The following is a 15,257-nucleotide window of genomic DNA, read 5'->3' on the forward strand; positions in this document are numbered from 1 at the left end:
TAGGTCTAGTCCCAATTAGCCTAATTGTGCATAAAGCGAACTTAAAACAACAAATCAATTAATGATTGCTAAGGACTTGTGTGCTGACAAACAGTATGCTATATAATCATAATGTCAAGCACATATTATTTTCTTTGGATGTGGTTCCATTATATGAGGTGTAAATCCAAATTTTATTTTGGTATGTTGTCCTCATTAAAAAGAACATGATTTAAAGATTTGTTTATTTGGTAGCAAGTATTTAGTGACTATTTTGTGGATTTAAGTGCCTATTTTCTAGATTTTAGTCCCTTTTTGCCTGCCTATTTTGATTTATTTTAGTGCCTAACATCTTGTCTCTATTCATAACATTGGATGCTTATATGATAATATGAAGAACACTTCTGTTGAGTGTAAAAAGAAAAATTGCATCTAAAAACAATGTGCTTTTAACTATGTCCATTGCAGGAATAGGAGGGGTGTATAAAGGTGTTACAGCGACCATAATGAAGCAGGGAAGCAACCAAGCAATTAGATTTTTTGTGATGGAGACTCTGAAGGACATGTACCGTGGAGGAGATCCTACAAAATCCGTCCCAAAAGCAGTCGTCGGAGCCTTCGGTGCCATCGCTGGCGCTGCGTCTGTGTTCGGAAACACTCCTATTGACGTAGTGAAGACAAGGATGCAGGTGAGATGTTTTATTGTAAAATACACATGTATATGCACACAAGGTATTGCCATAAAACACTGACAAATTTTCACACATGTATGAAACATGAACACAAACAACTTTTTCTTGGATTTTTAAAAACTACTTATGCCACATGCCAGAACAGACAAGGTAAAGTCTGACTGACCTTGTAGCCAGGGAGGTAAACATCAGTGGCATATTCTCCACGTTTCATATATTTATTTATACATTTAGTTTTAATATATGGCTAATTGCTCATTATATATTACACAAACTATGAAAACAATCTTGTAGAGAAGAATTTAAGGAAATAATTTAAAGACTGGTTATGTACGCCCCTGATACTTCATCGCACCATTCTGATGACCTGGTTTTCTCCCCAATTGTACGCAGGGAAGGACAGGGAGCGAAAGTGAATGGCTATTTAAGATCATAGGACCTCCGGGCATCAGTTCCACCCTGCAAACAGCATTGGCAGGAGAACACTGGTTGTTCCTTCCTGCTTTCTGTGCCGCACGTAGCAGAGGCAGTGTTACTACATGAAGGGAAATATAGTTCCAATTTTAGGAAAAAAGGAAGATTTTATGAAAAATATAGAAATTGCTGGAAAATTTGAAGTTGTCTGATTTCTGCTTCTCTTTTACTTGCATGCCTGCATTGGTGTTGCATTGTAACATTGGTGTTACATCTAATTAATCTAGATTTGGTGTACATAATAAATGTATACAATAAATGAGAATTGTTGCAGTAAACCAAGTCAAATTTTCAGAATACGCCACTGAAAAACATGCAGTTTGGAAGAGAAATGAAGTTCAACAGCACCTGCTGGATATTTGGCAGGTGTTTGTGCCAATTGCCGAGTGTAGCTAGGTTGATTATGGTAAAGTTCCGAGCTGTGTTTTGTTTTTATTCTGGTGTGCCAAGTAAAATAAAGGTTACTACAAATATATCTATTTTTGTTTAAAGGTATCTGTGCTCCTTCCATAATATCTGTTGTCCCTTTGTCCTTAGTATTTATAAGGAATCTACCTGGAAAGCACAGACTTAACTTGACCTTTTTTTAATATATCTGCAATATTCAGGGATTCTCTCTTTAATTGGTTTACTACAATGGTTAATGGAACTGCAAGTTAGACTATAATTATCTGCATTTAACTAGGAGTCACCATAATCAAGGTTATATTGAGAAAGTGAGTTTTCGATTGATTTTTCAGATTCATATGCTTATTTTAGTCCCCCCCAGGATTCTTTTGAGTATTTCTGATAATCTTTTTTTTTCTTTTTGACGTTTTGTACATTGTGGCTTTGATTCAATGCTATGAACCCTCAAAAATGAAATTTTATGTCCTACATGTACGAAACTAATATCCAAACTAGCAAACAAATATCTAAATCTGCTAAATGATCAGACTTTATCATACCATAATAAGACCCGTGATAGCATATGCATGTGAAACTTCGACTCTCAAAGACTGCTGTAAGCAGGAACTCTTAATATTTGAAAGAACAATCTTAAGAAGAATTTATGGACATCTGAAAGAATCTGATGGTAATTTGAGAATACGAACTAACGAAGAACTCAACAAATTAATAAGGAATGAAAACATTGCAAATTTCATAAAATCACAAAGACTAAAATGGTTTGGGCATATAAATATAGTATGTCTGATGAAAGATTAGCAAAGGAAATCTATAAGTGGAAACCAATCAGAAAATGAGCCTTAGGCAGGCCAATGAAACAATGGGAAGATGAAATAATTCAAGATTTGAAAGACATGAAACTAAAGAACTGGACAATGAGCATCCAGGGAGAGATGATGTTGAGAAGGCCAAAACATTCAATGCATGAAGTTGTAGTGCCTCAGGAACAAGAAGAAGAAGACATGTATGAAGGTGTACAGTGGAGAAAAATGGTTGCCATTGTACTTTATATTAGAAAGTATATATTTTTTCTTTGTGTACCATAGAAACCTGCATAACCCACTGATCTAAAAGCTATTCTCTTGAGTGTGTGTATACCTCTGAACAAAAATTTAGGGAGCCCTTCTCTAATGGAAAAGCACAAAATAGCATATGGAACACGTGGATAGATGGTAATAAAGGGTTTTCCAATAAGAATGATATGATTTTGAAATTAACTGCCAACTGTTCTTCAAATGTCACTAGTTGTCATTTGTGTTTAAACCCACGATTGGTAAAGAAAGTCTTCATGAATTAAGTAATGATAATGGTATAAGATTGATTACTTTTGCAACCTCAAAGAATTTAATTGTGAAAAGTACCACTTTTAAACATAAAGATATCCATAAATATACCTGGTCTTCTCCAGATGGTAAAACTCATAATCAGATAGATCATATTCTCATTGATAAGAGAAGGCATACTAGTATAATTGACGTTCGTACACATAGAGGTGCTGACTGTGCCAGTGACCATTATTTAGTAATTGCTAAATTAAGAGAAAGACTCTCAGTGATAAATCATAAGCAACAAAATCTAAAAGTTCTAAAATTTGATACAGGAAAGTTTACTGATGAAAGAATTAAGAAAGATTACCAAATTAAACTGTCAAATAGATTTGATGTTTTGCAGGATTTAAATGATGATGAAAATATAAATGAAACAGACATAAATAAGAATTGGGAGCACATACGTAATGCAATAGAATCAGCAGCTAAAGAAAGTATAGGATACCATAAACCGAGAAAAAGTAAGCCATGGTTTGATAATGAATGTCATAATCTAATAGAAATAAGAAATAAGGCTAGACTTAGGTGGTTAAATAACTCTGATGATACAAATCTAAACATTTATAATAGAATAAAGCGAGAAGTTAACCGCACGTTTAGAAGTAAAAAAAGAGATTACTTGAAAAGCAAAATTAACGAAATTGAAACAAACATCAAAAATAAAAATATCAGAGATTTATATAAAGGTGTAAATGAGTTTAGAAAGGGTTGGCAACCTAAAGTAAACTTGATAAAAGATAAAGACGGTGATTTTCTAGCTGACCCAAGCGATATTCTAAATAGATGGAAGAACTACTTTAATGACCTTTTAAATGTCCATGTAGGAGATAAATCAGAAGTGAATGAAGTACACACAGCAGAACCTTTAGTCCCAGAACCTAACTTGACTGAAGTTAAAGATGCTATTAAAAGGCTAAAGAATAACAAAGCACCTGGCATTGATTTAATACCAGCTGAGTTAATTAAATATGATGGAAATTCATTAATTTGTCAAATTCATAAATTAATTTGTTTAATATGGAATAAAGAAGAAATCCCTCAACAGTGGAAAGAATCCATAATTGTTCCTGTGTTTAAAAAAGGTGATAAAATGAACTGCAGTAATTACCGTGGAATTTCTCTACTCTCAACAACATATAAAATATTATCTAACATTCTTTTAACAAGACTAACCCCATATGCTAATGAAATTATAGGTGATTATCAATGTGGATTTAAACGCAACAGATCAACTACAGATCAAATTTTTCACATCAGACAGACACTTGAAAAAAAGTGGGAATATAATCAAAATGTCCATCAGCTATTCATTGATTTCAAAAAAGCATATGATTTGGTCAAAAGAGATAAATTATATAATATATTAGTAGAGTTTGGAATACCTAAGAAGCTTGTTAGTATGATAAAAATATGCACCAGTGAAACAGAAAGTAAAATTCGTGTGGGTATTAATATGTCTGACAAATTTACAATTCATGATGGGTTAAAACAAGGAGATGCATTATCTCCATTGCTCTTTAATTTTGCCTTAGAATATGCTGTTAGGAAGGTAAACGAAACTAAAGAAGGACTAAAATTAAATGGTGTGACTCAGTTGTTAGCATATGCAGATGATGTAGACTTACTGGGGGATGATGTGAATACAATTAAGAATAATGCTAAAATATTTTTCAAAACCGCTAAAGAGATAGGTTTGGAAGTTAACAAAGAGAAAACTAAATATATGCTTACAGGCCGAAACCAAGTGTTAGGTAATAATCAAAATCTAATTATTGATAACAACTCGTTTGAAACAGTTTCCAAATTCAAATATTTAGGAGTAATATTAACAAATGAAAATTATATTAAAGAGGAAATAAAAAGTAGGCTTAATTCAGGAAATGCATGTTACTTCTCTCTTCATAAACTTTTGTCTTCTCGTTTAATATCTAAGAATCTAAAAGTTAAAATATACAAAACCGTAATTTTGCCTGTAGTATTATATGGGTGTGAAACTTGGTCCCTTACATTGAAAGAGGAACATAAATTGAGAGTATTTGAAAATAGGATCCTTAGGAAAATATTTGGACCTAAAAGGGATGAGGAGACAGGTGAGTGGAGAAGGTTACATAATTTAGAACTACATAATTTGTATTCATGTCCAGACATTATTAGAATAATTAAATCAAGAAGACTTAGGTGGGCAGGCCATGTGGCACGAATGGGAGAGGAAAGAGGAGTTTTCAGGATTCTTGTTGGGAAACCTGATGGTAAGAGACCAGTAGGAAGGCCAAGACGAAGATGGAGGGACAACGTCGAGATGGACCTAAGGGAAATCGGTAGGGATGGAAAAGAGTATATAGATCTTGCTCAAGATAGGGACAGATGGAAGGCCTGTGTTGCTGCAGCCATGAACCTTCGGGTTTAAGAAGGCTAGAGAGTTAGTTAGTTAGTTAGTTGTCATTTGTGTTTAGTATACTGTGACAATTCATCATGGCTAAATACACGCTTCAAGAACGTTTGGTTATTATCCAAAAAGTTTGTGAAAATAGACGTTCTTTTGTGAATACTCAACGTAGCGAAAACTATGGTCCAAATTAACTTTTCAGATGAAGCTCATTTCTGGTTAAGTGGATATGTTAACAAACAAAATTGTCATTTTTGGTGTGAAAACAATCCACAAGAGATTCAAAAATCCCCTTGCATCCACAAAAGATCACTGTATGGTGTGGTTTATGGCACGGGGCCATCATCGGAACATTTTTTTTCCCCAAAACTAGGTAGGAGATGCAGTTACAATGACTGGTGAGCGGTAAAGATTGATATTAACAGATTTTTTGTGGCCAAATTTAGATGAAATTGATTCGGAGGACATGTGGTTCCAACAAGACAGTGCCACATGTCACACTGCTAATGCCACTATCGACGTATTGCAAGAACAGTTTGGTGAAAGGATAATTTCAAGAAATGTAACTGTTAGTTGGCCTCCAAGAAGTTGTGATTTAACTCCTTTAGATTGCTTTTTGTGTTTGTTTTTTTTAAATCTATAGTCTATGCAAACGGACCACGAACCCTTGATGCATTAAGATTGAATATCGAATGCTGCATTCGTGACATTAGGCCCGAGTTATTGCACAAAGTCATCGAAAATTGGCTTCATCGAATTCACTTGTGTGTATGAACTAGAGGTGGACAATTACATGATGTGTTATTCAAAACATAATGTAATAAACTATGCTTCAAAATAATATAAGAAGTTTGGTTGTATCTGAAATAGTTTTTATTTTATTTCATTGTAAAATCATATCGTTCCTATTGGAAAACCCTATGAAGCTTCCTTCCTAGAAATTCCTATAATGAAGATAGAAATTTAAATAATCAAACTTATTTTTGTACTGCTGCTTATGTACTGTTTGTTTTAAATGAGACTCTTTTATATTTTAAAAATAATCAGAACAGTCACAACATTTGGTTGATCTGATTTTTGAATCAGCTTTGAATTTTTTGATTGTTTGTCAGGGCTGGGAGTGCAAGACATAATAAGTTAAAACATGATTTAAAATGTTTAAAAATTAGTTAAATGGTATAAAAGTAAACTTGAATTCAAGATAACGCCTGTAGCAAGGGCAGTCATTTCCTGAAACTCCTACTACTACAGAATCAAGTTTTTTTCCCTTACATTTTAACATATTGTAAATCATTTGCAAGCATGTATTAATGTTTTGAGCTTTGAAGAAGGATCGAGGTCAATCTGGAAATTAGGACAACAAAAAGAAGGTGCTGGCCCCATGGCAGAGTGGTTAGCACATTGTGCTACAAAGCCAGGGGTCCTGGGTTCGAATCCAAGCCTGGACATGGATGTTTGTGAGTGTCTATTCATCAATTTCATCATATCATAACTAATCCCCATTTTTGTAAATTAGCCAAAAGTGGCACAAAAAGCGAAGTAAAATAAACCACATCGAATCAAAATCAAAACAAAAAGGTGTGTGTTGTGATTTTACCTTGGTTATTTCTATGGTGTCTATGACATAAATTTCTTAAATACTTGTTTGATCAGCCTTATTTTTCTCTTTTAAGAGACGTATGCCTGAGTTGATGTGGAGAGATACATTTCTAGACAAAACAAATATATATTTTTTAATAGCTCTAACTCCATAATTATTTTGACTTCATACACAGTCTGAAAATATTTACATTTTACATTATTATTGATGAAACTTCTGTCTATTCTAGGGCCTAGAAGCTTCAAAATACAAAAATACAGCTGACTGCTTTATGCAGATATGGCGAAACGAGGGACCAACTGCGTAAGTAAAACTATGATTTTTATATAACATGCTTGCTTCCTTTGTTCCCACCCAGGTTCCAAATTGTAAATGTAAAGGATAAGGCAGAAACTCTGCGACACTTGAAAACTGTGAATGAACAGCATTTTTTTATGTATAACTGCCAGGCCTCTTTGAAGTTGTAGAGGTAATGTCATCACCTTGTAATCAAGGGGTCCCACGTTCTCTATCCAGTTGACGCACATAGTGGTTTGAATCCCACTTTAAACTGTAGGTTCAGTCCAAATTAGGCTATCCATGAATAAAGTGGACTTAAAGCAAAATCGCAACTGAAGTATAACTGCCCCCTTTGTTTTTCACCTATATATTTGTCACTGGCTAAATAGCCATGTGTTATTTCATTGCTGAATCCATCAAAGTCCACCATTCCCATGTTCAGGCCCCTATTTTTGGGTTCTTGGAAGGATACAACACCAGTCCTCCATCTTTGATTTAATTTGAAAAGGTCACAAAATGATGAACCGACCATCTGATGCAACTTGGTCTAAAAATGTTTTCGAAAGTCCTGTTAGAAACTCCTGGGGCTTGTAGAGGAAAAGAAGTAGATGGTGGATTTTGAATAGGAAATTTTGAAGTAGGATTTTGTCCAGGAAAATGCCATCTGGCAAGAGAGATGACACCTGTGCATCAACAGATGTTTCAAGGTTGCCTGTAACTTTGACAACCTGCATTGGCAAGGCATAGGCTGCTTATGTCATTACATTGGAGGAGGATTAACTGATGCCATTATCTTCATCTGTGACTACCTCACATGACATGTCATTGGATACAGCTCCCTGTAGGTGAGATATTCAGCAGTCTCAATTTTTCAGATTCTTTGCCTCTTCTCTAACCTTCTGTATGCATCTCAGACTAGCTCACAGATGTGTCACCTATCGCTGACCACTATTAGTAACAGAATATGATTTTAATGTATGTGCCCCTCAAAAAGAGGGTCGTTCAAGGAAAAAGTTTCCCTTTTTTTAGGGGGGGGGAGTACGAACCCGATAAATGAAATTAAACTTGCAATGTGTTATTTCGTCTTTCCTCTACATTTATACACAATGCAATGTTCGTGCAGGCTACAAGTGATTAGCGTGAGTCATGGAGTGAGAAACTTGCCCTGGCCATAAGAAGTAGCGGAACAATGTGTTTTGGCAGTGTGGAGTAAAAAAGAGATTCGTTCTGTGATCCGGTATGAGTGGGCAAATGGTCTTGCTCCTATCGACATCCACAGGAACCTGGTTGTTGTTTATGGAGACTCTGTAATGTCAGTGTCAGTCAGGTTTCATCGCGTTGGGTCCCACGACAACTCTCTGCAAAACATCTCATGACACGTATGACATGTTGCCTGGATTCTCTGACCCGGTACCACAATGAAGGGAACAACTTTCTCTGCCGTATTGTGACTCAGGATGAGAGCTTCGTTCATCACCACACTCCAGAATTCAAACAGCTGTGAAAAGTGTTCTTCGTTCCCCGAACCCTGAATTTTTTGCAGATGGCTTTCAAAAACTTGTGCAACGATGGGACAAATGCTTGTGCCACCTTGGAAATTATATTGAAAAGTGAGAAAGGACCATGCTACTTGGTGCAACTTGATTTTTGTCTGTAACTTAAGAAATAATTTTTTTGCAACATAGGGAAACTTTTTCCTTGAGTGACCTCGTATATTGTGAAAAGTATTTATAGGATGATATCAGATGATCGTATCCCACCAGCCAGCTAAATTTTTGCAAAGAATCCCCCCCCCCACCCAGTTGTCTCTTTGTTACCATGTTAAACCATTGGAGCATTCTCCCTGCTAACCCGTTCAAGCCCTGGCTAAACATAATACATTCTTGCAAAAGAACAATACATGGTGGTAAATATAACAATCTTAATTTCACTTAATTTCTTCTTGAGGCCATGTTGTGCCTGCCCCCCCCCCCCCACACATACATACATGCATACATAGATTCAAATATACATATTGATTGTAACCCCTTACAGAAGTGCATGATTGGCTATAGAATGAAATGAATGTTTTGATAACAATTTGTTTGTGAATAAATTATGTTCTTTCAATATGGAATCTTAAATTAATTATTTTGTGCAATAATTTTATGCTTTTCACTGTACTTATAAACTTATTTTGTTTGATCTGGATTAGCATCGTTTGAGAGGAAAAGGTACAGTTTTATTCTCTAGGAATGGAGAGTTCAGATGTTACAGGCTAAAAATTCACCTGTGGGGAGTCACTAGAAGCATAAGAATTTTATGTTGCAGTTAAGCGTATGGAGAATCTTTAAGATTTTCAACAAACTTTTGATATGATTTAGTGAAATCATGTATGGAAAGATGAAAAGTTGACGAAAACATCATTCATAAATGTCATTGCAAAATATTACATTGACTAGTTACAACATGAAAGTGAAGTTGGATTTCTTTTTTCTCATAACAAATACATATAAATCTGAAACTACGAGGGTCACTATTTATATTTTGAGCCTAACAATGAAAAAACAGGAATTTGGCATTGAAAACTGCTTTATTGTTTTTCGAAGTATTCTCCTTTATGGTCAATACACTTTTGCATTCGTTCGAACCATTTGTCAAAGCAGTTTTTCCAATCTTCTGGAGACACCTCCATAATATGGTTTTTGAACGCATCAACGGCGTCTTCCGCCGACGAAAATCGTTGTCCACACAATTTATTCTTGACATTCGGGAACAAGAAGAAGTCATTGGGTGCCAAATCAGGACTGTATGGTGGATGATCCATCAATTCGATTTTTTGACTGTTCATAAAGTCTGTTGTTAGACGAGATGTGTGACAGCTGGCATTGTCTTGATGAAGAATGATCCGACGGCGTTTGTTTGTTTTCCGTATTTGACCGAAGACCTCTGGCAAACAAATTGTTGTGTATCATTCAGAGTTGACCGTTCTACGTTCCTCTAAAGGTACAGTTGCCACATGACCAGTTTTCCCGAAAAAACAGGCGACCATTTGTTTCGATGTCCTTCGAGCGCGAACAACTTTTGTTGGATTGGGTTCATCTTGAAACACCCATACAGTCGACTGCTGTTTACGTTCTGGCTCATATGCATATATCCATGATTCATCACCTGTTACAATCTTATATACATCTTTCGAAGCACTACGATTGTATTTATTGATCATTTGTTTGCACCAATTGACGCGAGCGTCTTTTAGAGTTTTTGTGAAATTGTGTGGGATCCAACGAGAACATACCTTTCTCACAGCTAAATGATCATGTAATATTTTATATATGCTGGTGGAACTAATGCCTATGGTTGCCTCAATCTCACAGTATGTCACATGACGATCTTGCAGTATTAGGTTTTGCACAGCATCAATGTTTTCTTGAACAACAACTGATTTTGGACGACCTTCGTGAATCTCGTCGGTGAGCGAATGGCGGCCACGATTAAATTAGTTATACCAGCGTTTCACAGTGGCAAAGGATGGGGCTTCATCGCCAAATGTGGAAGTAAGTTGATCGATGCACTCTTGTCTTGATAATCCATGTCGAAAATCGTAAAAAATCATCGCACGAAAATGTTCATGAGTTAATTCCATTTTATTGTTGTCGCGCAATCTCCAAGGCAACATAAACAACACAAATGAAGCTATTGACAAAACCTTTGAAGTACGTTATGGTCAATAATGCCAGACGATTCCGTGCAAACGTCAAATCGCACCTAACTTCAATCAGTGTTGCCAAGGCTCAAAATATAAATAGTGACCCTCATATATATATTTATGTTATTTTTTAAAAACACATTATTTCCCACTTAAAAATCAATACACTAGTGTCCAAAAGTTAAGCGTAATTAGAAAACTGGAAAAATGGAAGGGGAATAGTTGTGCCATCACTGTAAATATTTATCAAGGAGTGCGACTCGTCTTATGTGCATAGGCAAGTGTACTGCCAGCACCAAATAGGCCTGTGATCGAAAGGTAAACAAAACACAGTGTATCAGACCAAGAGTGCCTCATTCTGTATCAAGCTCTCATTGTGATCAAAGGACAATCTCTTGGTAAAGCGTGCACTGTACAGTAAGAACATTGCACAAAGACATCAGTTGAGCTCTTGATTAAAGGGAAGAATCATTAGATGCCGGGAAGCAGGTCAGACACAGACTGAAGTCTCAGCAGCGCTGAATGGGCCACAAAGTGTCATTTTCATGCTTTGGTGAAAGTTCCAAGACACAGGAAATGTTTATTGTAGGCCAGCACAAGGCATCCAAGGGTAGCAACACCACAACAGGACTGATACCTGGCCTTGAATGCAGGATGAAACAGGATGCTGCCTACAAGACTTCCTCAGATCTTGCAGGAGTTAGAGTTTCTCAGCAAACTGTGTACTGGAGACTCAGGATAGCTGATCTCTATGCCAAATGTCCAGTAGTGTGTGTTCCACTTGATCCGGTGCACAGAAGGGCCTGTTTACAGTTGAGTCAGCACCATCGAAATTGACGATTCAATACCAGGATCATCGTGGAAGGGATGTTTAATGGAAGTACTGTTACTGTTCAGAGATACATAGATGAGGTACTCCAACAACATGTGTGACTTTTCAGAGGCAAAGTCGGCCCAAACTTCACCTTCAGGGATAATAATGCATGTGCTCATCAAGCCAACCTGATAGATGACTTTCTTGAAGGTGAAGAAAACCACCGCATGGACCAAGCCAGCGAGGTCTCCAGATGTAAACCCTATAGAGCATGCCTGGGTGCATAAGGTAGATGAGTAGCAACCTGCCAGCCTCCACCGAGGACAATTTCAAAGCTCCGAACTACTCTTCATGAGGAATCGAACCAGAGCATGACACGTTGTTGCAAGTTGTGTGTGGCCATTAGGGGTAACCACACCCCATATTAACCTCTTTTTTGTTGAGGAAGTGATCTTCAGATTTTGTTTATTTTGTTATGTTTTGTATGTGTGTTTTTGCATTAAAAAACAATTGCTAATTTCATGTGTTCTACTCTATTGTATACCAGATAACATTTTGATTCATTTTTATTAATAAAATATTTTCTCATATCTTAGTTATGCTTAACTTTTGGACACTAGTGTAGTATAAACTTTATACAGAACTGTATCTCTTTCCTTTAAAATAAAAACTACAAATACAGTAAAGACTTTATGATTTCTAATCTGGAAACATTTATGTTTCTAGTTTCTACAAAGGAACAGTGCCTCGCCTTAGTCGAGTGTGTCTGGACGTAGCCATCACTTTCATGATATACGACTCATTTGTGGAATTGTTCAATAAAGTGTGGAAGTGAATAGATCTTCCAGAACACTGATAGACGTTGTGAAACACATCGTAGAGTGGATTCGTGCACTTGGTGTCAATCTTGTGAGCACACCTGTAGCTGTGCCAAGAGAGTTGTCTCACATGGGTAATGGTGCATATAGTGATAACATTTCCGTTGCATTTATTTATTTATTCCGCCATAATTTTTTGTATATCATAGATGCTTACTATTTTTATAAGGTGCAAGCTTACGAATAGGCTTAAATGTTTAAATTGGCATTGTTGTTTTAAGAGTGTTAGTTTTACGATACATTCCTCTTCCTCACGCTATTGCTCTTTATTTTTATATTTCTTCTTGTTATTTCCAAAGTTGTTTTAGAGAGTTTATATTTATTTGCAAGATATATTTATGTTGTGAACAAAAAGGATTGAACAAATGTGCTTAAGTTTTGTAAGTTTATATCGGCACTGGTACATTCAGGAAGTACCATTTTTTTAATCAGGCATGATAACAAGTGTTTGTATGGAAATGATATGTCATATGGTCTATGTACATTTATGTACAGTGCATTTTTACAGAGTTGACAATTGCATTTAGAAATGATGGTGAGTGGAATTGTAACATAGTGGTGTCAGAGATGACTGGCATTATTGTTGCATTTTATACAAGTGTGTAAGAGTATTTTCTTGCTCTTTTATAAAATGGGGGGGGGGAAACATTTTTGGGATGTGAAATTGCTTTTTTATAGATACATTTTAAACAGAAAGTTAATTCTAGTGTTTAACCTTTGGAAAGGAAATGTTACATTTCCATGTTTTTTACTAATGAATACCATTACCTACTCAGGAAGTCGATTAATTGCATAAAATCGTTACAAAACCACTACACCCATTTTTTTTTTCAGGAATACTATTATGTACAATGCATAATGTTATAACATATCACTAATATTTGCAGTACCTGTTTTACCTAAACGTTTTAACATTCCACTTATATTAGGTACTAACAGGTTGATAATGAAAGAGTTGCTCTCATGTTGTGTTCCAGTGATGTAGGAATTGAAGAAATGTTCATGCTTAGAATAAGCAGATGTGCAATTGTAAGAAAGAATAGTGTTATTGTGTTCACTTAAATAGTAAGAAATTGTTGTCAGTGTTGATGAAAGTTGAATAAATGTTTAGTTATGTTAACTGCTGTTGTTCTGTCATTGTGTTATTCTTTATATATGGCATTTAATACTATCAATAAACCATTGCACGTAAATTTGTCCATAACAAGCAGACTCACTCAACCACAGTGAAAATTAGATTTTTTTTTGGAATAGACATATACATTTAAGTGCAGTGTAGTAATTGTTTTCACAGAGAAATTCGAAGTAAATATACGGATACAAACTCTCTTCCAATAGGTAAACAATTACTTGTAGTATTTTTAAAAGAAACCCTTTGGTGGTTCCACACTGATTGACAAGGAGACAACTAAATTTCTAATTTCTGAACTCAAATTGTGTCTATTCATAAACCTGGTCACTAACTGAAAATTTAATCTCCAGTTTATACCCCAATTAAAAAAGAAACCAATGCATGAAAAACTTGAAGTTTCTTAGTTTACAATGAGATAATTTTAAATTCTATCAAGATAACTACAAATTTTATTTGTTGAGGGAGTGGCCACTTTATAACTGTCCTAAAGCTTTTGGAAGAACACCCTAGTCTTCTGATCTCACCAAGAGAAGAAGTATAATTTTGTTTCAAGTTTTTGTTTAAAATGTGTGCATAATTACCTTAAAATGAAAACTTCACATCTGTCCGAATATTTGTGAAAGTCACTACATTTGAGACGTTCAGAGCACACATGACGTAACCCAACTTTTCATGAGCTGGTCCCCTTGGCAGAGTGGTTAGCACATCACGCTACGATGCTAGGGGGTTCCAGGTTCGAATCCCAGCCTGGTCATGGATGTTTGCGAGTGTCCATTCATCACATCATCACTCATCCCCATCTTCGCAATTAGCCAAAAGTGACACAAAAGCGAAGCAAAATAAAGCAAAACAATCAATCCAATTTTCATGAAAATTGAGTTACATGTGTAACTTAGAGGTGTGAAGTATCAACATTTCAGTGCTGGAAGTAAGTCTCTGCTAAGTTTCAAATTCTTGATCCTAGAGGCACCTCTATATATTGTTCTCCATTAGCTAAATTTAGTACTAAGCAGTGTTCGGAAAGTTACTTTTAAAAAGGTAACTCCAGTTACAGTTACTTGCTTAAAAAAGATAACAGTTACAGTTACTCGTTTTAAAAAGTAACTCAGTTACAGTTACTTCAAAAGTAACTGTAAGTTACTTTTACAGTTACTTTCTGCTGAAAATTTTCTTGCAACCAAATTACACAAATCGATCATTAATTGTAATAACTAGGTCCCGGATTTATAAGCACAATCAAACAGTAAAATAAGCAAGTTAATAAGCACAAAAAATGAAAAAAATAAGCACTAAAATAAGCATAAACAAATACAGGAAAATCTGAAAAAAAAAACACTTTTTATTAGATCTCTTACCTTATTCAAAGCTGTTACAGTATGTAAGGAAGGTCATCCTGAGATTTTCTTGTGTGAAGCTCCTGTGTCTGTCAGTGAAGAATGATTTGTACAGTGAAAATGTTCTTTCCACGTAGAATGACAGCACAGGCGCATGTGAAGAACACCACAGTTCTTCTTCAATTCCTCTTCAATGTCTGTTTCTTCACCAGAAATATTTTTATAA

At 35.5% G+C, this 15,257-nt stretch overlaps 1 protein-coding gene across 1 annotated transcript in view; it reads left to right on the forward strand.

Annotated features, from left to right (window-relative positions):
• The window catches only part of sea (mitochondrial citrate transporter scheggia), a 46,152-nt gene extending 32,467 nt beyond the window's left edge, over nt 1–13,685 (forward strand). Inside the window, exons 4-6 of the mRNA XM_083128428.1 lie at nt 448–668; nt 7,136–7,209; nt 12,414–13,685. Of these exons, the coding sequence (XP_082984554.1) occupies nt 448–668; nt 7,136–7,209; nt 12,414–12,522 (404 nt within the window). The 3' untranslated portion in view covers nt 12,523–13,685. The remainder of the gene's footprint in view (nt 1–447; nt 669–7,135; nt 7,210–12,413) is intronic.
• Nucleotides 13,686–15,257: the final 1,572 nt, after the last annotated feature.

The sequence above is a fragment of the Lepisma saccharinum genome, chromosome 9 (assembly GCF_977018435.1).
Source record: "Lepisma saccharinum chromosome 9, izLepSacc3.1, whole genome shotgun sequence".
NCBI lineage: Eukaryota > Metazoa > Arthropoda > Insecta > Zygentoma > Lepismatidae > Lepisma > Lepisma saccharinum.